We start from the raw sequence: 23,528 nt of genomic DNA, 5'->3' as shown, positions 1-23,528 counted from the left end.
GCCTGCTAACCCTTCCTCGTATGGAACTAAATCGGTGTCGCCTCCATCTTCGTCTTTAGATATAATTTTCAGATCTAGTCTTTCTACAACGTTCATATCTGGTTAGTCTGTCACGTTTTTAGATATGAAGCAGCAATTGCGGGTGTTAAATCAAATGGTGTCCACATTTTTTTTCTCATATTTTTAGATCTGAGGCACTCGTGTCTGACGATTTATAGTGATTTCAGTGAGGTTTTTGACCGGAATCTAGAGAGAAAAGGTGATTCGGTGGTTTTTGGTCACCGGTTACAGTGGTCGCCGGAATCAAAGAATCGTTGGAGAAGATGAAGGTTATGTGGATATGGCAGAGAGACATAGAGAGAGAGTAGATTTGTGTTTTTTAGTTTATCTATTAATTTTGTTAGAATTGACCAATTTGCTCTCATGTGCAAGGCATGTAACCTGAGTTAACGAGAAATAATAACCGGGTTAGGGCTAAAGGACAATTGGTGTAACATTCGGAAACGTAAAGTACAAATTCTGTTAATTTTAAAGATGAAGGACAACCACTGAAATTTGGTGTAAACATAAAGGACAATTTCTGTAATTCTGTCTTAAAATATATGTTTTAATTAAGATGTGTATACGAATCAATTTATCTAAATAAGAGGCGCAAAGTTATTTCTCCATTATTTTTTTACTTATATTTGGTTTACTCAATTTATATTGTTTCCATACTTAGCAACAAAAGTTCACAAATTTAGTCGTGGTCTATATAAAAAATCGGTTTTTTGGTTTTTAAGTCAGATCATACCAATTATTTTTTTATATTTTAATTTGAACTAAAATTTTCATAAACACATTATGCTAAATAAAATCAAAAAGATCAAAATTATTTTGACTCATAGATTGGTTCTAAAAGTCGGTGTGCCAATAATGTTAATAAGTAATATGGATCAAAAGAACGGTTTGTGTAATGAAACTAGATTGCGAGTAATTAACTTGGGTAGACGTTTTGTTGAAGTAAAAGTTATTTCATGTACTAATACTGGTTGTCGTACTTATATAATTCGTTGTGGTCTAACACCTTCAGATAAGAAACTTTCGTTTAAATTGAATGAGATTGTAGTTTTTTTCCCGTTGTAGTATGTTTTGCAATTGACCAATAACAAAAGTCAATGTCAATTTCTAGCAAGAGTTGGCATATATCTCAGAGACTCGGTGTTTACACATAGACAACTCTATGTAGATTTATAGAGAGCGAAGAGTGATGTTAAAATTCTTATATTAAACAATAAAGAAAAAGTTACAAATAATGAATAAATATGATTTATAATGAAGTCTTTTTTGTTAGCTTATGAATTTTACATTAAAGATTGTAATTTGAATGTTATTTGGGTTTATCTTTGTTTTTCATAATAATTTGTTTTCGTTAAATATTATTTACAACTTAAAGTATGTTGTGTTCCCGAATAACATATAATTACTTATGTTGTCTTTTTAAATGACATGAGCTTGTTCGAAAATTTCAATATTTTTACCCGTGTCATACACGGGTTAATAACCTAGTCACACATTAAGCAAGATTACCAAGTATACGGTTACAAGGAATTTAAATTTGATGTCACATGAAGAATCCTAAATATTAATTATTATTACTATTGTTATTATCTGATATTTGGAATATCAAATATAATATGTAAACAGTATTTTTTTTATTTAAATAGTTTATTAACCGGTTTATTAATATTTGAGGGAAACTAGTTATTATAGGGTGATATATTTAATATGAAAATGTTAAAATATATAATATTAACGTGTGATATTTAACGATACTCAAATTAGAAGATAAAATATTTTTTAGTTTAATTGTATAATTTTTTTTATAAAAAAAATAATACGATGTGAAAAAGTTATGTAGTTTAAAAAAAAGAAAGAAAGTTTGAAAAAAGTTAACAAAACTGGCTACCGGCTTATCCAAAAATATTCTTCTTTGCCTCATTTTTCTTATGTATCATTTGTTACAAAAATAAAGACCAAGATGAATTAAGTGAACAAACTTGTTTAAATCTCATAAATAATCCTAGTGAAATTCCAATCTTACACACCACACGTACTCAAAATTCCTAGTTGGGTTCAAAGACTCACTTATCAGATTCGCATTTTACCTTATCCTTAGTTTATAGCCCTAAACTCATAATGACGAGAAATAGATTATTTGAAATTCAATAATTTTCTATTGAATGGGACATTCTTTTACATCGACAAACAAGAAAGAAATTATTTAGCACCTTTTTCCAATACTTATTAAAAGTGCATTGCTGTGTCAGAAGAAGGATAGCTATACTGATTCGGTATACTCTAAAGACGCCCTCGGTATAATATTGACGATCTCACAAAGATTTTTTCAGTGAATTTACATTTACTGATGTTCTAAAGAAGCTATCATATCTCATTTAAGTTGGGCCAGCCTCTTTTTGGGTTTCCATACCTTGGGACTTTATGTTCATAATGATGTCATGCTTGCCTTTGGTACTCCGGAAAAGCAAATCTTAATCGAACCTATATTTGCTCAATGGATACAATCTGCTCACGGTAAAACTTCATATGGGTTCGATATACTTTTATCTTCAACGAACGGCCCGGCATTCAATTCGGGTCGAAGCATATGGTTGCCAGGTTGGTTAAATGCTGTTAATGAGAATAGTAATTCACTATTCTTAACAATAGGTCCTGGAGACTTTTTGGTTCATCATGCTATTCCTCTGGGTTTACATAAAATGCATAAAATCTCATAGCGATGGAGACAAATTCAAATTCGAATATCATAGACCCTCTATGGTGGTTATGTTTGGTTAGTAGTTGCACATAGATCTATGATGTGATATTTATATATAGTATGGTTTTATTCCAAATTGATGCATGTATTTTAACTACGCACCAATTACAAAAGGCCATCTTAGCCACGACGTCGAGAAAGGATACAAGTATGCTCTCGATTTGTGTTTTAACAAAATTCATATTAACAACAATTTTAAGGCTAGCTGTAATAGCGGTTCAATTATTTATACATATATAATATAACTAGCTTTATAAACCCGTGTGTTACACGAGATAAATTAATGTATAAATTACATTGAATAATTTTATGCAAATAAAAAAAAGATAATTAAGTCTCTTTATATTTTGAAAAAAATGTATTACAAATATAGTCGTTTTATATTATTAAATATATTTGAATTTTAAATTGAGAATGAATTGTTCTACCATCGATATACAATAATGAAGTAATGTCATTGAAAACAACATTTAAAACAATAGGGTCTTTCGATGTGAACGATATAGTTAAAGTCTTTCAAAAAAATGCTATACATTCAATTAATGGCAATTAATACGGTATGCTGAATTAATAATCACTACTATATTTAAAGCCATGATTTTTTTTTCCTTTCCATTAATAGAAGAGAAGTGATTTTAACAAAAATTTGATAGTGAGAATTAATCTTATAATGTCATGTATTCAAAATTTTCTTTTATTACCTATAATATAGGTAGATTATAAGATTTGAACAAATGCATTTTCATTGGTTTGATTTTTCAATTATTTTGGCGGTGTTGTTTTTTTTTTCTCACCCCTTATCATCATATTCTTATTTAATAAAGAAGTTATAATCGATTGCTTAATTACATATTAATATATTACAAATCAAAACATACTTTATTCAATTTTCATTTAAGCAATATTTACTTTTCATAATTTAAATAAGGGATATTGGTTTTTAATACTCCTAACTTTCTCTCATTGGTAGATAATACTCCCAACTTTCGATTTGTCACCCATCACTTTCAACTTTCACCCTATTTTCCTGTACCACTCCCCATCTAAATCAACATTAATCTCGTTAATGTTTTGGACTAAAAATGTCATTCAAATTAGTTGAGGGAGTAAAACAGAAATTTTATTTTTAACACGCAACCTCCATTTCCGGTGACCTCGTTTTTCCGGCGACCTCTTTTTATCCGGCGAATTTGAGTTTTCCGACTATCTCGTCTTTCAGAAAATGGAGATGGCTCAGAGGTGTAAAAAGGTGATGGAGATCATGAAGATTGTGCACCGGTGGAGATATGATGAAGATGGTGCTCGCCGGAAACCTGCAACTCGATTTTCCGGCACGCAGGCGATCCCGGAAGGTGGCTGGGTGAGACACTAGTGGTGGATGGGGGCGGGGTTGCGGTTTTTGGGCGGTGAAATGATGGATATGGTGTTCGCCGGAAACCTGCAACTCGCCGGAAAACTCAAATTCATATGTGAAGCTCGGTGAAATGATGGATATGGTGTTCTGAAAGACGAGATAGCCGAAAAACCCAAATTCTCCGGAAAAAAATGAGGTCGCCGGAAAAACGAGGTCACCGGAAATGGAGGTTGTGTGTTAAAAATAAATTTCTGTTTTACCCCCTCAACTAATTTGAATGACATTTTTAGTCCAAAACATTAACGAGGTTAGTTTTCATTTAAACGGGGAGTGGTACAGAAAAATAGGGTGAAAGTTGGGAGTGGTGGGTGACAAATCAAAACTTGGGAGTGTTATCTACCAGTAAGGGAAAGTTGGGAGTATTAAAAAAACCAATATCCCTTTAAATAACATTCTCTCGTTTTAAATAACTAATACCCTTATTTTTTTTGTTTCTAATCTTCACAAAATAGTAACCTTAATACCCTAGAGTTTTAGAGACAAGAAGTAAGTTGCTATTTTCATATATAAGTAAACGTAATCAATTTACAACATGTAAGTGATCACAGGCTGATACAACTAGGGCAAAACGCCAAAAATAGAACTTGCATGTATAGCAGCAAGCAAAATCATTTATATTCTAAAAGGATCGATTCATAACATTTGTAGGATGAAGAGAAAAAGTAATTAAATTACAACATTCTCCTTACCACCACGAAAAACATAAGCTAATAGTAATACTGATGAGATGTTAATTAGGACTTTGGTGGTTATGCACCCCTTCATAGGTCGTGATTACATACCGCGGATCCTCTACATCTCTTTCTACTCTCTTTTTCACTGTACATCCTTCTGCCGAACAACGGTAATAATTTCTGTATATACATATAAATGAAATATACATGAGTATAACTAGCCGTCGTAAAAGAAAATATATCATATTAACCTGGATCTATATTTGTTAGAAGATGTTTTAATCTGAATCAAAGTGATACTTTTTTAAACGGTTCATTTTGATAATTTGACCCGGTTTGGTTATTGTGATTAGAAAATGACATTATTACCCTTGTACCTTGGGTTTGGGCTGTTCTTAACCATTTTCTTTCCATATTTCCTCCACTTGAAACCATCATCTAGGATCTCTATCTGTGATTTAGTTTTGAAGGCAACTTTCTCTTTTGTAGCGTTTTGGGTCTGTCCAATTCCACTGCCACCTAGCAATAATAAAAAAACTTATTTTTAGTCAAATCTTGATCATGGTCATATATAAATAATGTTGTTCAAAGATGGCATGCATACATACGCATCCTTCCTTGACCCTTAAATAGTAGGACCCTTGGTGCATTAGGGTTACCTTATATGTGTACAAGGGCTGAAACTGTGTATTTTTTAGTGTGTGTTTTGGTGTGCATGAAAAAATGAATATGATATAATCATCAAATGAGTTTTCTTACTGCTGTCATTAACTTGAAGGTGGCTGCTACTGGTTCCAATATTGAACTGACTTCCATGATCATTAATGGCAGCCTCCTGAGCGTAAACCGGAGTATAATCTGGATATTCAGGAACAATAGATGTTTGATCTTCATTGTTCCAATTATCAAGACCAAAAAAGTTATCGAATAACTCAGTATTTTGTTGATTTGAATCATCGTATTCAATATCAGGTGAATCTACTGATCTAAAGCTGTAGGAATTAGGCATAGGATCATCTGCATCCATTAATTTGAAGTATGATTTGCATGATGCAAACTTGTGTTCTTGATATATTATCTTGATGATGACGGTTTCCTAGTGACCTTCCTATGACCATCGTTGAAGCTTCGTCGTGTTAATGGTGACACTAGTGTCTGCTGATTTAAAAAAAATAAAAAATTCAAGGCCCCATGAGTGAAAACAAATCCTGTGATGTTACAGTTTTAGATTACTTTAAGTGAAATAGAATTAGGAAAGTGTGAAGGAAATTGGTAAACTGATGGGACTTGTGTTTGGTGTCGATGATGACGTTTGTTAGCAAGTAAGCTCACCACGTCGACGAAGGCTAGAGGTGGCAAGATTGGCGGGTCAGACGGAGTGGTTAATGGCTAAGTCATGTTGGTTGACCTTAAAAGTTATATTACTTCCACAATAATATATAATCTTTTTTACAATGATTCTGGATGGTGTGCGTACTTAAAATACACCGTCGTTGAACTTTTACCCATTAAAGATAAAATATAACCCTCATAAACAAATATGTTGGAATTATTGCCTTAAAATGTTACATAAAAAGTTATTATATTCGACACTCAAATTGACACAAACTTATATAATTTTATGTTGATCAACAAAGAGGGTATATAAAAAAACCATTATAGATATATGATTCAAAAAAAAAAAATTGATGCTAGATAAACATGCATGTTCATAAAAATCAATTTTGGGATATGAAAAGTAAAATCATTGACTTTGAAAAGTCAAGATTGAGCAAGACAAAGGGATATTATCAATTAAGTGATGAGAGGAGGACTTGTGAGCAGACTTTTGTGGCCTCAAGTGTAGATCGACCCTTCTAAAACGCCAAACACCTCATCATTATCTTTCTTTTTGAGTGGTTTTATAAGGTCCGAAATTGGATACAAAATTAATCAAGTTTTAGGTGGTGTTGGAATGAATGAGTCATGTTCGTTAACCTATTCAACTTTTTAATTAAATACGTCGACCCTCCAATATGTTTAACTAAACATGTCGAGGCAATAACCTCTATAACCTTTTTTTAAAATCTACCAACCCGATTAACACATTTATAACATGATTACTACCCACCAACTCTTCAACCCTTTTGACACATTTAGATAAATGGTATCTTCACATGTTACATGGTTTAAAGTGTGTGTGAGTAATCATTGATACTTTTTATGACAATAAAATGTTGGTTCAATTTTTGTTTGGCCCGAGTGTAAGGTCCAACCCAAGAATTAAGGTTTTATTATATTTGGTATTGTTTTGACTAGCAAGTTATGTTAGTCTATATACACCGAGTTATGGTTAGACATTAAAAAGGTGAAGTTGGTGTAACCGAGTTAGGGTTCATCAAGAGTCAAACCGAGTTAGGGTTTGAGAGATTGTAATCAGTTTTTTGAGTTATATTTTCTGATTAATAAACAAGAGTTATTTGTTTATATCGTGTTTGATTATCGATTTAGGACTTGAATTGGTATCAGAGCCAAGTTCAAGAAATCGATAATCGACTCCGTCGCTGCCGAAAGAAGAGCCTGCTGCCTTTGTGAGAGTAAGACACAACTGCTACGGAAAGAAGACCGCTGCCGCGTATGCCGAATTGATCGTGACCGACGACCAAGTTCGTAGGGTCGTTGTCGCTCGCGTTTCTAGTCGCAAGTTTTGATTCGTAATTGAACAAGGGTTGGTCCGATCGTTGCTTTTGGGTTCGAATTGGAGTTTTGGTTGTTGGGTATTCAAGTTGGAAACCTCGGAGAACTGACTTAAGAGGAATTTAAGTTGTATTTGTGAGCAGCGAACTAGTAGACTAAAAAACGGAATTTGATTTTCTTGGAAAGGTGATGAACAGGAGATAAAGCAAAAATATAATAATCCGTTTCTTTATCCAGAAGGCAAACGAGCAGGTTTGTTATTTTGGTGTCCTTACTTTGCAATTAAGGTTTTATTAAAGAAAAAAGTCACAAAATTCAAATCTCAAGAAGGATTATGGGTTTAGTTCTTGAATTATTTAATTTTCTTTCCAACGCAACAATAAGGGGGGAAATAGTTCAACAAGTTGAGTTGGTTTTGCACCGTAGCCTTTTGGTTTGCGCATGATTCGGTTTTCGAGAGATTTTCGTAACCGGGGTTTTGCGAGCAAACGAATTTGGTTGAAAAGTTGTTCAGATTGATTGGTTTGTATTTGTTCCAACGTAGTGGAGCAAAGGGGTTTGACGACATCAATGACATGTGACAATGAAGAGCTGATAACCCAACCCAAAGCGAGTGGGGGTATATCGTTGCAGGTTCCAAAGCTGAACGGAACTAATTACATCACATGGGCGATTGTGGTGGAAGCGATTGATGATCAAGAGTTATGGGAAGTTGTTCAACTGAATGAGGGTGCGGTTATTGATGCGAAGAAGAATAAAACGGCAAGATCGTTTTTGTTTCAAGTAATAGAAGGTGATATTCTTCTTCAGATTTCTCAATATAAGAATGCCCGGGATATATGGACGGCTTTAAAGACACGGTATGTTAGGGCCGAGCGAGTTCAAAAGGCTTGACTGCTAACTCTAAAAAGTGAATTTGAGAAACTCAAGATGGCGGAAGATATTGAGACCGTTGATCAAATTTGTAGGAAAAATAACAAGTATGGTTTCAAAGGAAACGAGTCTAGGTCACGTGTTCGAGCAAGATGTCTTGGTGAAGAAGTTACTGGATGCGGTTCCAGATAAGTACTTTCAACTCGTAGCCTCAATCGAGCAAAGTGCTGATCTTGATAGTTTGATGTTTGAAGATGTTGTTGGAAGACTTAAGGCGTTTGAGGAACATCTACGAGGGAGAGAACGCGCTTCAAGTTCACAAGGTCAGTTTTCAATCGCTCGAAAAGTAGTTATATAGGCAAGTCGTATGATCATCTGGTAGCCGAGGTAAGGGTTGGCCGAGTTCACAGGGATGTGGAAGAGGCTGTGAAACCGGAGATGAAGACCGAGACGACGAGGACTAAGATGGTTGTGAAAACCGAGATAGTCAACATTATGAGTCAGGGTATATGAGTCAAAGAAGAACGAATCATCGTCAATGGAGAAGACATGATATGTCATAGGTTCAGTGTTACCGTTGTGACGACTTCGGTCTCTTTGCGTCTACGTGTCCGGAATGTTTGAAGTAAAAGGAAGAATCTAATTTGAACAAAACTGATGATTTTTATACAAGTATATTTATGATTAAAGGTGATCAGAAAACGATTTTTCTGAATAAAGATGGTGTGATTCCAAAGCGTTTCGAAACCGAACCGATGGAGAACAGTGTTTGGTATCTCGACAACGGAGCATCGAATCACATGACAGGTAATAAAGCATACTTTTATGAGCTGAATGAATGTGTCACGGGAAAGGTTAAGTTCAGAGATGAATCTTGTATTGATATTCGGGGAAAATGGCCGGTTTTAATTGAAGGAAAAACGGGGGAGCAACGTTTGTTGACCGATGTCTACTACATCCTGAGCCTACAGTGCAATATCATAAGTCTTGGTCAAGCAACAGAAGGTGGATGCGAGATTCACATGAAACATGATTTACTAACCATTAAAGATGATGCATGTAAGCTTTTGATGAAGGTGACAAGGACCAAGAATCGATTGTACAAGATCAGTCTCAAGATAACAAGTCCCGGTAAACGAGCTATCATTGGAATGAAGAATTTTGCAGGTAGGGATCTTTAAAGTATTGGATTGAATGAAGACAAGTCGGTTACGAGTCGGATTCCAATTAAAGATCCAAGTTCTAAAATTCAAAGTCCAAAAAAGAGTGTTCAAGAAACTAAACACATGGTCAAGAAAGAGATATAAACCCAAGCGAAGAGGTCTAATGATCAAACGAAGCAAGTGTTACTTCAAGCGAAGTGGAGCCCAAAGAACATTGCAAGAGATCAAGAAAATCCTCGGGATAATCAAGTAAAGAATGATAAGCGTGAAGTTGATAACCGCTAATTTCGAGTAGGAAATTAGGGGGGGGGTGAGTCGGGTGTGTTGGATACAACAATTGGGGGGGGGGGGGTGATTGTTGGCTCAATTGTTGTTTGGTGCGAGTGTAAGGCCCAACCCAAGAATTATGGTTTTATTAAATTTGGTAATGTCTTGGCTAGCAAGTTAGGTTAGTCTATATAAACCGGGTTATGATTAGACATTAAAAAGGTGAAGTTGGTGTAACCGAGTTAGGGTTTGAGAGATTTTAATCAGTTTTTTGAGTTATATATTCTGATTAATAAACAAAAGTTATTTTTTTACATCGTGTTTGATTATCGATGTGGTACTTGATAAAAATATGGGTCGTATTAAGATTTAACCATTAAAGTCTTACATAATATTAAATCTTCTTTGACTTATTGGATGTTATTATAACATCATCATGTTTGTATATATGATGATGGCTTGATGATGGCAATAGATTTAGAATTTAGAGGTGCAGAATAAACAGGGCTGCTAACCGAATGTTGTTTTGAACCTGAACCGAACAGTTAATATAGTTGAAATTGATTTTTAACCATATATGTACTTTCATAACGTTTGAACCGGTCAAACCCGAACCGAACTGAAAACTAAAGGTTGTTTTCAACCTGAACGAACAATATAGTTGAAATTTATTTGTAACCATCTACCTTGATATCGTTTGAACCTGGTCAAACACAACTGAACCAGTTAAAACCCGGTTTCAAACACAATCCTTTTGTTTGATCCCGGTTTAACAGTTAACAACAATAACACAGATCACAGATCTGTTAATTATACTGTTAAAGATCTATCTCATAATAAACCTTGATTTAGTGTATTGTATATGTGTATATGTTATCAATAACGTTAATATGAAGCTTGAGAGAGAGTAATTGCTTTTCTGAAATAAACTTATATTACTCTGTGAATTTTTCTCTAAAACTTTTTCTTAAAGTGAACAGTGGTTTACTATAAATAGAGGACGACCTGGTTCGCTAACATCCCCTAGCGAGCCAGCTTCCCCTTCGTTACATAATTTAACATAACGAACCACCCCCTGATTCGTTAACATCCCCTAACGAATCAGGTGGGAATAATTATAATGTCTTAGTTCGCTAACATCCCTAGTGAACTAGACTTAACCTTAACGAACTAGTCTTAGTTCGCTAAAATTCCTAGCGAACTAGACATAACTTTAATAAATTAGATAAATATAAACATTTAATATTACATTAATTGATAAATAAACATTAACAATTAATACAAAGACTCTAGACGCAAAACCGTGCACTAACAGACACCCCCTCGTCTTGAGCTCTTTGTCTTTAACTTATTTGAAACGCTTGGATTGCCAGTCTCTGCAACTATGAATTCCATGCTCGTGACACACACGAACGACTCGTTGGAATTGCATAGCCAGGTCGTAATCTTCTTGGCGTTCAAATAAAATCTGCTTCCTGTATAGCACGTAGTTGTCGGTCTCTGATAAATTAACCAACCACATCGGGTCGATTATCTTGATGAGCTCGGTCTGCAGTCCTCGACCACAAACAATGACGGCCTCGCCAGTACGATTGTCATAGTACCAACGGTTGAAAGACAAATAAATATCTTGAGGCATTGTCTTCACAGGAACCTTTTTCATTGTCTTTGGCGGCTTCACTTTCAAGACAAGTTTTTTCCAGCCGGTCCTTGGATCAATCTCATCAGTGCGCTTACGTCTTGGGACCTGGGGCTTGAAGAATTTGAAACCATTATTGACCTCGAACAGTAAGTGTTGATGAAACCACTCAGCAGTTCGGTTACCCCTACGATTGATAAATGGACGTCTCGCGAGGGTACGTACATCCCAACGCGGTAGGGTTAAAACATCCATTATCCTCTCGTAATACTGGACACCCTTTTCCCACTTGACTATACATACCTTAAGGTCTGAATCATAGAGCCAGGAGACAATATCACCATGTACCTTAGAAACAGTCTTGAAGGTAGTCACCTGATTAGCCTCAATCCAAGCAGTAGCAGCATCTTTTCTTTCCTGATCTACATACCGATAAGCACTGATGATCTTTCCCACTTTCTGACGTTTGAACCATCTTTCTATGTCATCATCAGTCACTTATTTGAGTGAGGGAACAAATCGCTGCACAATCTCCTCCAGTTCATCCTCAGTCTCTTTAATTACGTCTTCATGAAATACCGGAGCACCTTGATCAACGTTTGCTTGTTGATACAAGTCCGGGTACTCTTCAGCTGTCACATCCTCCATCTCAATCTCCTCGTTCTCATAAATAAAATCCGTATTCATAAATAGCGGATCAACATACATATCTTCCTCATTGATCACTTCAACATCGGGCTCAGTCTCTAAAGCAGTCAACTGATCGTCATTTAGCCCAAGCAGAATCGAAATTTGCTCCCGTGTCAAAGATCTAACCACAAACTCACCGACCTCTATCTCATCTATGTTCAACACACTTCTAACCACCCCCGATCCATCAATAAATATCACCGTGTTAGCCTCAATCATTTCAATTGGCTTGGCAGCTGTTGGATCTTGATAGGTAATTATCTGCTTACTCGACTCATCAGCGCCACTAACACCAGCACCAGAGGGTGAACCATGCGATTGTTTAAGCTCACCTCCTGCATCAGATTCGTCAGGATCATCATCGTCATTTTTGAGTTTCTTGAGGGCATCTTCTTTGCAAGTTAATTGTAAAATCAACTCATCTTGTTCCTTTAATTTCACCCCCTGAGCCTCAACAATCGTAGGCAACGACTTAGTCTTTTTCTGACAGAAAGAAATATAACTCATCATTTTTCGTTGATTCTCCATGAGTCGTTCTTGAGTTTGGCGATCAGCTGCCATTTGATTTTCATATAAGTGTAGCAGATTTAGCAGAATTTCAGTTTGACGACCTGGTGGCAAGTTGTATACGGATGGATGAACAGGTTGAACAGGTCCTTGAGGTCGAGTAGTCCTCATAAAAGAGACATCACTCGGCAGAGGTGGAGGAAGAGTAGTTGTTGGCAGAGGAGGAGGTCTCATTGATGTGGTGGAAGATACTGTAAAGAACACAGCAGGAGGCCTCGGTAACTCGGTCAACGCCATTTGGGGAATAAGACCGAGCCTCTCATGTGACACCATCGTCGTTGTCAAGGTGAGCATCAGAGTGCTAGTAGTTAGCGGCACCGCCGAGCTTTGAGTAGTTGATTGACGTGGTGGTGGTGTTCCAATAATTACCCCAGCCCCAGCATACACACGGGGCTTCTTCGAGGGTTCACCAGTAGCTACAGCTTTGCCCTTTCGTTTGCGTTCTAGCTGAGCTTTCATGGTGGCAGCTAGGGCAGCATCGACTGCATCTTGTTGTTCTTTCAGAGCACGTTCACTAGCTCCACCATCACCATTATTATCATCATTGTCACCATCATCATCTCCACCATCATTTCCCACCTTCTCCCCCTTCACGCTCGGAATCCGAATCATCATGGATCCAGCGCTCATTAGGAGGACATACGTAATCCGGATTGATTACATGACCAATCATCCGTTTGTCCTGTGGCTTGTCTTTTCTATATATTAACATACGATGCACCGTTTCAGCTTTCATATGTTCCATATCAAGAACATCGTTCACCAACGATCGATCAATCACCAAATTCGGTATCAGATCCTGAATAATTAGTTGTAAAAAGCGTGGATACATCAAGAACTTCTTCGACGGTAGAGTTTGCTGAACTTGCTCTTTCAGATGATCAAATATAAGTTCTGAGTAGTTAAATGGCTTGTTTAGGATTAGTGCAACAAATGCCGATTGTAAACTTAGTTTGCATTCATCAAAACCACCTCGACGTCCACTCATACAGTGAAGCAAAACATGCAGCAAATACTTGTATGGTGGACACAACCCATTCTTGTTCAACATAGACCGACGAATATCACCCCCATAATTTAATCTTGTGAATAGACCCCTAACCAGCGTCCTGTCAAATTCACTCGGGTAATCATCACTATCGTCAAATTGAAGTACCCGACGAATGACCTCAACATCAATCGTGATAGGAATCTGATTAATTGTAGCTTGAACCCAATTATTTTCCTCAACATATACCGCCGTGTTCCAAAACTATCTGATTATACTAAGATACACCTTAGGTTTAGTAGTGATTGCATAATGTATCTTCGAACGGCATAAGAAAGTCAACATAGCTCCGAACGTTCTCAAGTCAGTCACGTCTTGATCAACATAAGCACAGATGTTGTGCTTCTTATCAAACGGTAATAAAATCATTTCAGCATGTTGATCTTGTTGTTGTGGTTGTTCTTGACGAGGTTGTTCCTGTGGTTGTTCTTGTTCAGCCATGATTTACTGTATAAATAAAACCAAATATGAGAATAGATATCGCCATATATAATCAAAAAATATGTGTGATTAATCTAGTTACGCGTATTAGACGAATTAAATCCTTTAATTAAATTAAACTAATATTAAATTTAGTTAATTAATTAATTGAAAGATATCACCATTTTTTTTAAATGTCATTTGTTAATAATCACACTGATTTGTTATACAAGGATAACGAATAAGGCGATTCGCTATCAAGTAAATACCTTAACAAACTAAACCTAGCGAATCACTAATTAATTTTAACTAACTAAACTCTAGTTCGTTATATTTTAAGCGAATCAAACTCTGATTCGTGTAACATCTTATTCGCTATGCTAGTTCGTGGAAAATCTTAACGAATTGGACACGAAACAGTTCCAATTCGCTAAGACTAACGAATGGTCAGAATTAAGACTTTTTCTTTGACTTCACAAAGTCAAGGTCAAAATTAACATGAACAACAATAGTCAACATCTTTAACCCAGATACAATTAGGCCATAACTAGCGTTGAATCATCAAGCTAATCAGCTCATTGAGCTCGGAAACACGCTAGTGAACGTAGGTGAATGAGATTGAGACTCAATACCTAGATGTACTAAGGATCAAACGAACCAACAGTAAACCTCAATAACACAAACAATAATTAACCCAGCAAACAATAATCAAATGTTGATTAGAGTCCACCAAGGGTATCCGAAAATGATTCCGATCATAATGATATCAAAATCATACAATTATGAGTCTAAATTATACACAAATGGGTTTCAAAAGTTCAAAACCCTTAAACCCCTTAAATTTCATAATTCAACAGTCAATACATGGCCATTTTTGACGAAATTGATATCGCCAAGAATAGTTATACCTTAGAAAATCAAATCGATCTTTGAAGTATTCAAACGGAAAGGTCGAATTTTTCAGAGAGAATTTGAATAGTTTTCTTAAAGATGAAGAAAGAAGACGAACAGTGGAATACTATTCGTTTTCTTGTCTTATATATCAGTGCACGAAGTCCTAAGCAGAACTTGCACGAATCAGACGATTCGTTTAACTTAAAATTAGCGAATTAGCCCATTCGCTAACTCAATTCGTTACCTTATGATGGCGAATCGCAATTTGATTCGTTAAATTAAAGGTAGCGAATCAAGACACGATTCGTGTCATGATTTGTTAAATATGCATAACGAAGGGATGATTCGTTACAGAGTGCGGAAGCGAATTAGGTTAGCGAACCAGAAGGTAGTTCGCTATGAATCACCTAGTTCGTTATCCATACATAACGAATGGGATTTTAGCGAATTAAACACTTTTATTTAATTATTTAATTTAAAATTAAATAAATAAAATAAATTAATGAATTAAATAAAGAATTAAATAAATTAAGAAATTAGGTTATCGAGAAACCCTTTTATCCCGATAACCAATTATGTTAAAATTGTTTCAGATTTCCGAAACATAACTTAAAAATAATTTAATTATATTGTATAAAGCAGATGAAAATATTTTTGGTATTTTATAAAAAATTTAAAGAATTAAAGAATGTATTTACAGAAGAATATCCAATCCTCTAAAATAGACCATCTTTTTGTGTTTTTCAATGATTTTATCAAAAGCAGTGCATATTTTTGTATTTTTGTTGAATTTTAGCAGAGAATCATATTGACAAAATTGCCCTTCAATCACAGTTTTATATTTCAGCGATATTATGACTGGCGATAAGTCGGTCATTGGTATTGTTGTCCACATAAATCTAATAACACACATTCAAGTATTTTTTTTGTGATATGATTAAATAGTTCAATTAAAGCACAGAATATCAGAAACTATCAGTCTCTAATCTCAGTTCAAGCTTAATTTGATTTTTGCCAAATCACCCCAACTTGACTTAAACCATTATATTATTGATCAAAATTTTTGATACCAATTGTAGAAATTTTGAGCAATGCATCAAGTTTCCTTTACTGTGAGTGAGTATGCACGAGTCCATCTGTCGGATTACATACATTGTATCCCCTGGGGTCCGTTTCTTAATGGTATTAAGACGCACGCAAGGGAGGAACAATTGTATGACTAACAGCGGACTTTGATCAAGTCAGTAATTTAAAATTGTACGAAGTACAGCGGTGATCAAGTTTAATGACTTTAGGTTTGCTCTAGAAAGCGAGTGAAATATTCATGCTTATGAATACCCAGATGGTTAAGCCGCATAAAGACTCACAGTGTCCAGAATCTTAACGCTTGTTATTTGCTTTATTTGATTTTTGGTGATCAACAAATATAAGACTTGAGTATGACCGGTTATTACATTTCTGCCATCCTCACCGAGACTTTTGCTAGAGACTAACACCCCTTTCAATTTGGCGTTTCTTTATGTTTATATCACATACTTTACTCTACTGGGTTGTTTTAAGACCTACCAATGCACCAATGCAATTAAGCACACAGTCTTTTAAGCTTACTTTTTGCTGAACTCGGGGTCAAGAAAATCAATGTACTATCATTTTCTGTTTTTGCTTCAAAAACTCAAAATTTTGAGGAGCATAAAAACAAATTAAAGATAAATATAATCGCCCCAGTTAACATAAGTTAATAAATAAATGGCTAACCTTCAATTCACAAGTGAATCATAGGACCAAAACATGCAAGCATGCTTCACAAACTTAAACAACCGACATAATTTTCAGCGAGAAAATAATCAAAAATCTTTTTGGTTTTCTCTGTACAAAACTTAAAACACAATATTTTTGTCTTTTTAATTTTCTTATAAAAAAAATAAACTTCACAATCTTTTTGGATTTTCGGATTTTTCTGTACAAAACATAAATCACATTCTTTTTGGATTTTCGGAATTTTTTAAAATGTTTTTGATTTTTCTAAATATTTAAAAGAAAAACATTAAAGAACATAAATCACAATATTTTTGAATTTTGATTGAAAATTTTAATGTTTTTGGATTTTATCAATACAAATGAAAGCACACTCTTTTTGTATTTTTCTAGATTCTCACCCCCTAAAACCAAAATAAATTTTAAAAGAAAGATATGAAAGAAAATAAAGATAGTCATCCTTGTTTAAGGATATCAGCGAGGGTCTTCAATCCGTTTAAACCAAGCAAAAAATTTAAAACGCGTTTTGTCAAAAGCTTTAGTAAATAGATCGGCTTTCTGAAAATCAGTATGTACTTTCTCAAGATCGATTAATTTCTTTTCATAGCAATCCCGTATAAAGTGATATCGAATTTCGATATGTTTCGTTTTAGAATGTTGTACGAGATTCTTGGTGATACAAATAGCAGCAGAATTATCAATCAAGATGGGAGTAGTAAGAAACTTCAAACCATAGTCGCGAAGATGTTGTTGTATCCACAAAACCTGGGAACAGCAACTCGAGGCTGCAACATACTCAGCTTCAGCGGTTGAAGTGGAGACCGTTGTCTGCTTCTTACACTGCCAGGAAACAAGTCGGTTTCCTAAAAATTGACATCCCGCAGTCGTTGATTTTAAGTTGATCTTGCATCCTCCATAATCTGAGTCGGAGTAGGCAGTAAGAACGAAAGTATCATCCTTGGGGTACCACAACCCGATGTCTGGATTTCCCCTAAAATACTGAAGAATTCTCTTGACTGCAGCTAGGTGAGTCACTCGTGGACTTGCTTGATACCTAGCACAAAGACAAACAGCAAACATAATATCAGGGCGAGAAGCCGTTAAATACATTAGAGAACCAATCATAGCACGATAAAGGGTTGGATCAACGGAATCCTCCAATTCATCCGGTGATAAATTGTGACCCACTGGAAGAGGAGTAGAAGGGATTTTTCTGGCAGAAATCTTGAATCGGCTCAAGACGTCATTCACATACTTAGTCTGATGAATAAAAATTCCGTGAGCAGACTGGTGAACCTGCAACCCTAAAAAGAAATTCATCTCTCCCATCGAACTCATCTCGAACTTTGTTTGCATGGACTTCTCGAACTCCTTACACAATGTGTCGTTTGTAGACCCAAAAATAATGTCGTCAACATAAATCTAGACTAGAAGAAGATCATCACCAACAGTCTTATGAAATAAAGTGCAGTCAACAGTTCCTCGTTTGAAGCCATTATCAGTCAGATGGTCGGCGAGCGTGCCATACTAAGCTCTCGGGGCTTGATGTAGACCATACAGGGCCTTGTTTAAACGGTAAACATGGTCTGGATAATCAGGATCTTCAAAACCAGGTGGTTGTTGGACAAACACTAGCACTCTTAACATCCATTTGATAAACCTTGATATTCTTATAAGCTGCATAAGCCAGAAAGATTCGAATCGACTCTAATCTTGCAACTGGAGCATATACCTCTGTGTAATCAATACCCTCTTGCTGATAAAAACCTTGCACCACTAGACGTGCTTTGATTCTGACAATCACCCCTCGATCCTCCTTCTTACACTTAAATACCCACTTAGTCGGAATAGCTTTCTTAACTCTAGCAGGTTTGTCTATTAAATCCCAAACACCCAAACGTGCAAACTGCTGTAATTCCTCTTGCATAGCTTCTACCCAAGAAGGATCTTCAAGTGCCTTACGAGCTGTCGTTGGCTCAACTTGAGATAGAAAGCAATTGAACTTAGCAAGATTCACAATTCCCGAAAAATGTAAGTTAGTGTAAGCACACAACGTGTTATTGTTACTTGACGAAGAAACTTGATGACGTGTACGAACACCCACATCAAGTTCTCCGATGATGTTTTCCTGTGGATGATATCCATGAATCCGAAGAGTGGGATTCTCAGGAACAACAACATTATCAAATAAGTTAGTGTAATGTTCATCCAACTCTGGAGATGAAACATTATCACTGTCAAGATCAATAACTTGAACTTCAGCTTGATCATCAGAAGAAGTAAAAACAGTATCAATAGCAACTGGAGAAACAATTGGAGAGTCTTCAGTTGGAGCATCTGGTTGAGCTTCAACTGTATTAGAACTTGAAGAACCTGGAATATTCAATTGTTCTTCAAAGTATGCTCTAACCAGATCTTCATCGATGTTTTCAGTCAAAGGAGTAAAAGAATTAAATAAACTATCGTAGTCAAACATCCAGTCTAGACCTTTCCCTTGAGGAGGGGTTGTGTACTTTTGACAGTCCACATGGTACCATTCTTCAACATAGCTAGATGTGAAATTAAAAACCCTTTTATTTGGAGATGCATATACCAAGAAATACCCTTCGATAGCTTTTTCATCAAATTTACCCGAATCCTTCTTCAACATTGTACACGGACACCCAAATGGTTCCAGGTACTTTAAATTAGGTTTTCTATTATTTAAGATATCGTAGCTTGTTTTCTTGAGTCGTTTCACTGTTAGAACCCGATTAAGCGTATAACAAGCTGTATTCACTGCCTCATTCCAAAATTGAACCGGAAGCTTTGAATCAGCGAGCATTGTACGTGCAGCTTCAATCAGAGTTCTATTTTTCCTTTTAGCAACACCATTTTGTTGAGGTACATACGGTGCACTATATTCTCGGTGAATTCCCTTTTGAATACAAAAGAAATCCAATATAGTGTTTTTGAATTCAGTACCATTGTCACTTCGGATTCTCCTCACCTTTTGTTTATACAGTGATTCGATCTTAGTAATAAGGTTTTGTACCAAAACCGGTGTTTGATCTTTTGAACTCATAAATAACACCCATGAATATCTTGAATAATCATCTTTCACTACCAGACAATACCAGTCTCCAGAAATACTCGCACGATTCACTGGACCAAACAAATTCATATGAAGCCGTTCAAGAGGAGTATTAATGGAATTCAATAATTTAGAGGGATGTATCTTCTTCTTCTGCTTGCCCTTTTTGCATGCAACGCAGTGATCAGATAACTTAAAATTCTTTAACGAGACACCCTCAACTAAGTCATTTGCCATTAAATAATTCATCTTTCTGACATGTATGTGACCCATTATACGATGCCATAGAATCGAGTCTTTCTCGGTTGCTTTCGAAACAAAACATGTTTCAATCGATGTTGATATCTTAGAACTCATATTTAAGACGTAAATATCATTTGATCGTGGTGATCGCAAGACAACCATGTCCTCGGGAATAACATAACCCGGTTTCAAGATAAGACACTCTTTGTCAGTAAATATCGTAGTGTATTTTTTATCACAAATCTGCGATACACTCAATAAGTTATGATCAACCTTGTCGCAATAATTCACTTTCTCAAACGTAATGTGACCATTTGAAACTTCACCCTCTTGTGTGATCATGCCCCCATAATTAACAGTTAACAACAATAACACAGATCACAGATCTGTTAATTATACTGTTAAAGATCTATCTCATAATAAACCTTGATTTAGTGTATTTTATATGTGTATATGTTATCAATAACATTAATATGAAGCTTGAGAGAGAGTAATTGATTTTCTGAAATAAACTTATATTACTCTGTGAATTTTTCTCTAAAACTTTTTCTTAAAGTGAACAGTGGTTCACTATAAATAGAGGATGACCTGGTTCGCTAACATCCCCTAGCGAACCAGCTTCCCCTTCGTTACATAATTTAACATAACGAACCACCCCCTGATTCGTTAACATCCCCTAACGAATCAGGAGGGAATACATTATAATGTCTTAGTTCGCTAACATCCCTAGCGAACTAGACTTAACCTTAACGAACTAGTCTTAGTTCGCTACTAGCAAACTAGACATAACTTTAACGAATTAGATAAATATAAACATTTAATATTACATTAATTGATAAATAAACATTAACAATTAATAGAAAGACTCTAGACGCAAAACCGTGCACTAACACCTTTCTCCCCAAGTAGAAACATGTTGGCACCGAAACCAATTTTAACAAAAACCAGTTGGAAACCGGACGAGTTTCAACTGAGAAATAGTCTCGAAGCTTTGGTTTTTTTTACCCAATTTTAATTGCAAGTGTTGAAGGACCACATTTGCTGAACATTTACCGAAATCATTGGAATAGTCCGATAATCGCCTCCCTCGCCTTCTTTGAAACTTTTGAGGTTCAGTTTGGTTTTCGGGATTCAAAGGTAAAAAATTACGTTCTTTTTAGAATGGTAACGTTAGGCTATGCTTAATATTATCTTAGACTAATGTTTTGATTAGTTTTACCTGATAAAGTAAGGATCTTGATGTTTTTTGATCGAGTTGAAGGAGTCGCCATTGTTATTGTTTTCACAAGTCAGCTTTGGCCTAACTTTTATTTAAACGAAAGCTAGTCCTAAACGAAAGGTTAGTCTAGGCGAAAGTTCCTACGCTTCGCCTAGACAGATTCAATGAAAGTATCATTTAGGTGAACGCTAATCAAAATGAGTGTTGGTCTAGGTGAATATTCAGAGTTGGATGAAAGTCTACAACTTTGTCCCAGGATGATCAAGAGAAGTAAGGTTCAAGCGAAAGTGTCCAACACCTAAAGAAAATGTTAGCAAGTTTCACCTTGTAACATCCTGTTTACGATGATATTAATAAAAAAAATTTCGTTTATCCAATAACGTGTCACGTGTCAGTTTAGATTAAATAAACTACTAGAGGGTGGACTTGGACTTTAGAAGATGGAATAAGAGATGGAATGGGCCTTAGGTCAATGGGCTTAAGGGAGTATAAATACCCCTTAAATCCTAATCCTTTCCATTTTTATTCATCTCTACACCATAGCCTACACCTTCAAAAACACACACACCCTCTTATATCCCGAGCCATGATCCGAAGGTGAAAACCCGAGCTCGATAGTGATAGAACACCATGACAAGCCAAACCGACATCAAACTTAGATCGTGTTCGTTAAAACCGATTAGTTAAAGGTATGTTTATAACTGAAAACTTGTTCATTTTTGTCCGATTCGTTTAATAATCCTAGATCTATACACAAATGGTAAAAACAAATCAAACGTAATGAATCTTGATGAAATTCGTTAACAACTGTTGGGTTAATTAGTCAAAGGTGTAGCCGTAGCTATATATCGATTAATACACCATTAAACCTTAATGCTTAGATGTTTGGTGGTTTGGGGTTAGTAGGCGAGGTTATTTCGAGCAAATTGATACCAAGATTGTGTTGTTTCATCATGATTTAGGGTTTAATCACGAATATGGTGTATGTTGACTATCCTTGTTCATATCAATTTTGACTTTGACCATCGGGGTCAAAGATTGGACAGAACAGATATTCATTCGTTATGAATAGCGAATGACTGATCATTCGCTAAGCAATCATAACGAATGAGATACATGCGAATGCACTAGTAACGAATGAGCCCTTATTCGTTCTATAGGAGTCACGAATGACATAATATATTCGTCATCCATTCATTCGCCATGAGGAGACAGCGAATGAAGCCGTTCGTTATAGATGCTCCTGTAATGAATGAGCCTTTTATTCGTCTCAAAGATAGCACGAATGGCCTTAGTCATTCGTTATACACTTATAATAACAAATGGGACCATTCATCATCACGAATGGCATAACGAATTGCACTTAGACCAGAATGAAGATTCTTAAAGAATGAGATAGCGATTGATGCTTAAACAGAGACCATTCGTCATAACGAATGGGATAACGAATGAGGCTTAATCAGAGGCTATTCGCTTGGACCCCGCTAGGGGTTTCCGCCCCTAAAACCCCGCTGCCAGGGGTGCTGACCCCGGACCCCCGTTCGTTGAGGGTTATATTAAACTAGAAATTCGATATGGGTAGTGATAGTTAATTGATATGTGTAATTGTTATACAGTTAGCCGTTCCCTGGTTAAAGAAAGAGTTATCATTAACTCTGAGAGAAACCGAGTTTAGGTGAGTTTCTAGCCCCACTTCCTTGTTATGTTTTCGGGGCCGTGTGCATACTCGATGTGATTAGTTAATACACTTACCCTAAGTGGTAAGTGTATGCCTTATATGATTTGTGTGATAGTGATTGAGAATGTGAACAAATGTTTGTCGGTACGTGAACGATCTTCGGATATTGCACACATCGTTAGGAAGGGTGAGCTTTATATATGAATGTCTTATGAAAGATAAATGAATGGTTAAGAGTATGTATGAAAGTATATAACAAAATGTATGTACAAAGAAGTGAATGCATGGTTGTATGGAAAGAAGGGATCAGACCCTACCAATATCTGAGATAGAAGGGACCAGACGCTACCAATATCTGAGATAGAAGGGACCATACCTTAATAATATCTGAGATGGTAAAGATAGTTACGAGTGTAG

The 23,528-nt window shown here is 35.8% G+C and overlaps 2 protein-coding genes across 2 annotated transcripts in view; one reads left to right on the top strand and one right to left on the bottom strand.

The window, feature by feature from the left end:
• Nucleotides 1-4,791: 4,791 nt before the first annotated feature.
• LOC143543758 (putative WRKY transcription factor 51) lies at nt 4,792-6,351 on the bottom strand. Its single transcript, XM_077036009.1, has 3 exons — nt 5,666-6,351; nt 5,284-5,425; nt 4,792-5,086 (listed from the first exon to the last, which is right to left on the bottom strand). The coding sequence occupies exons 1-3, from the start codon at nt 5,931-5,933 to the stop codon at nt 4,963-4,965; spliced, it is 534 nt and encodes a 177-aa protein (XP_076892124.1). The 5' UTR covers nt 5,934-6,351; the 3' UTR covers nt 4,792-4,962.
• Nucleotides 6,352-8,564: 2,213 nt separating this feature from the next.
• The window catches only part of LOC143543762 (protein FAR1-RELATED SEQUENCE 5-like), a 28,052-nt gene continuing 13,088 nt past the window's right edge, over nt 8,565-23,528 (top strand). The window contains exon 1 of the mRNA XM_077036013.1: nt 8,565-8,801. Within this exon, the coding sequence (XP_076892128.1) occupies nt 8,565-8,801 (237 nt within the window). The remainder of the gene's footprint in view (nt 8,802-23,528) is intronic.

This window comes from Bidens hawaiensis, unplaced genomic scaffold, assembly GCF_021521415.1.
Source record: "Bidens hawaiensis isolate Kalapana, Puna unplaced genomic scaffold, B.hawaiensis_p1.1 tig00013297_1, whole genome shotgun sequence".
NCBI lineage: Eukaryota > Viridiplantae > Streptophyta > Magnoliopsida > Asterales > Asteraceae > Bidens > Bidens hawaiensis.
This window is presented reverse-complemented; position numbering and strand designations above follow the sequence as displayed.

What these genes read in the sequence shown, in the direction of transcription:
- LOC143543758 (XM_077036009.1), bottom strand. Translation starts at nt 5,933, where the DNA reads ATGGATGCAGATGATCCTATGCCTAATTCCTACAGCTTTAGATCAGTA. An exon ending in CCTTCAAGTTAATGACAGCA is followed by an intron (nt 5,426 to 5,665) that starts GTAAGAAAACTC and finishes TATTATTGCTAG; the next exon opens with GTGGCAGTGGAATTGGACAG. An exon ending in AAGAACAGCCCAAACCCAAG is followed by an intron (nt 5,087 to 5,283) that starts GTACAAGGGTAA and finishes ATGTATATACAG; the next exon opens with AAATTATTACCGTTGTTCGG.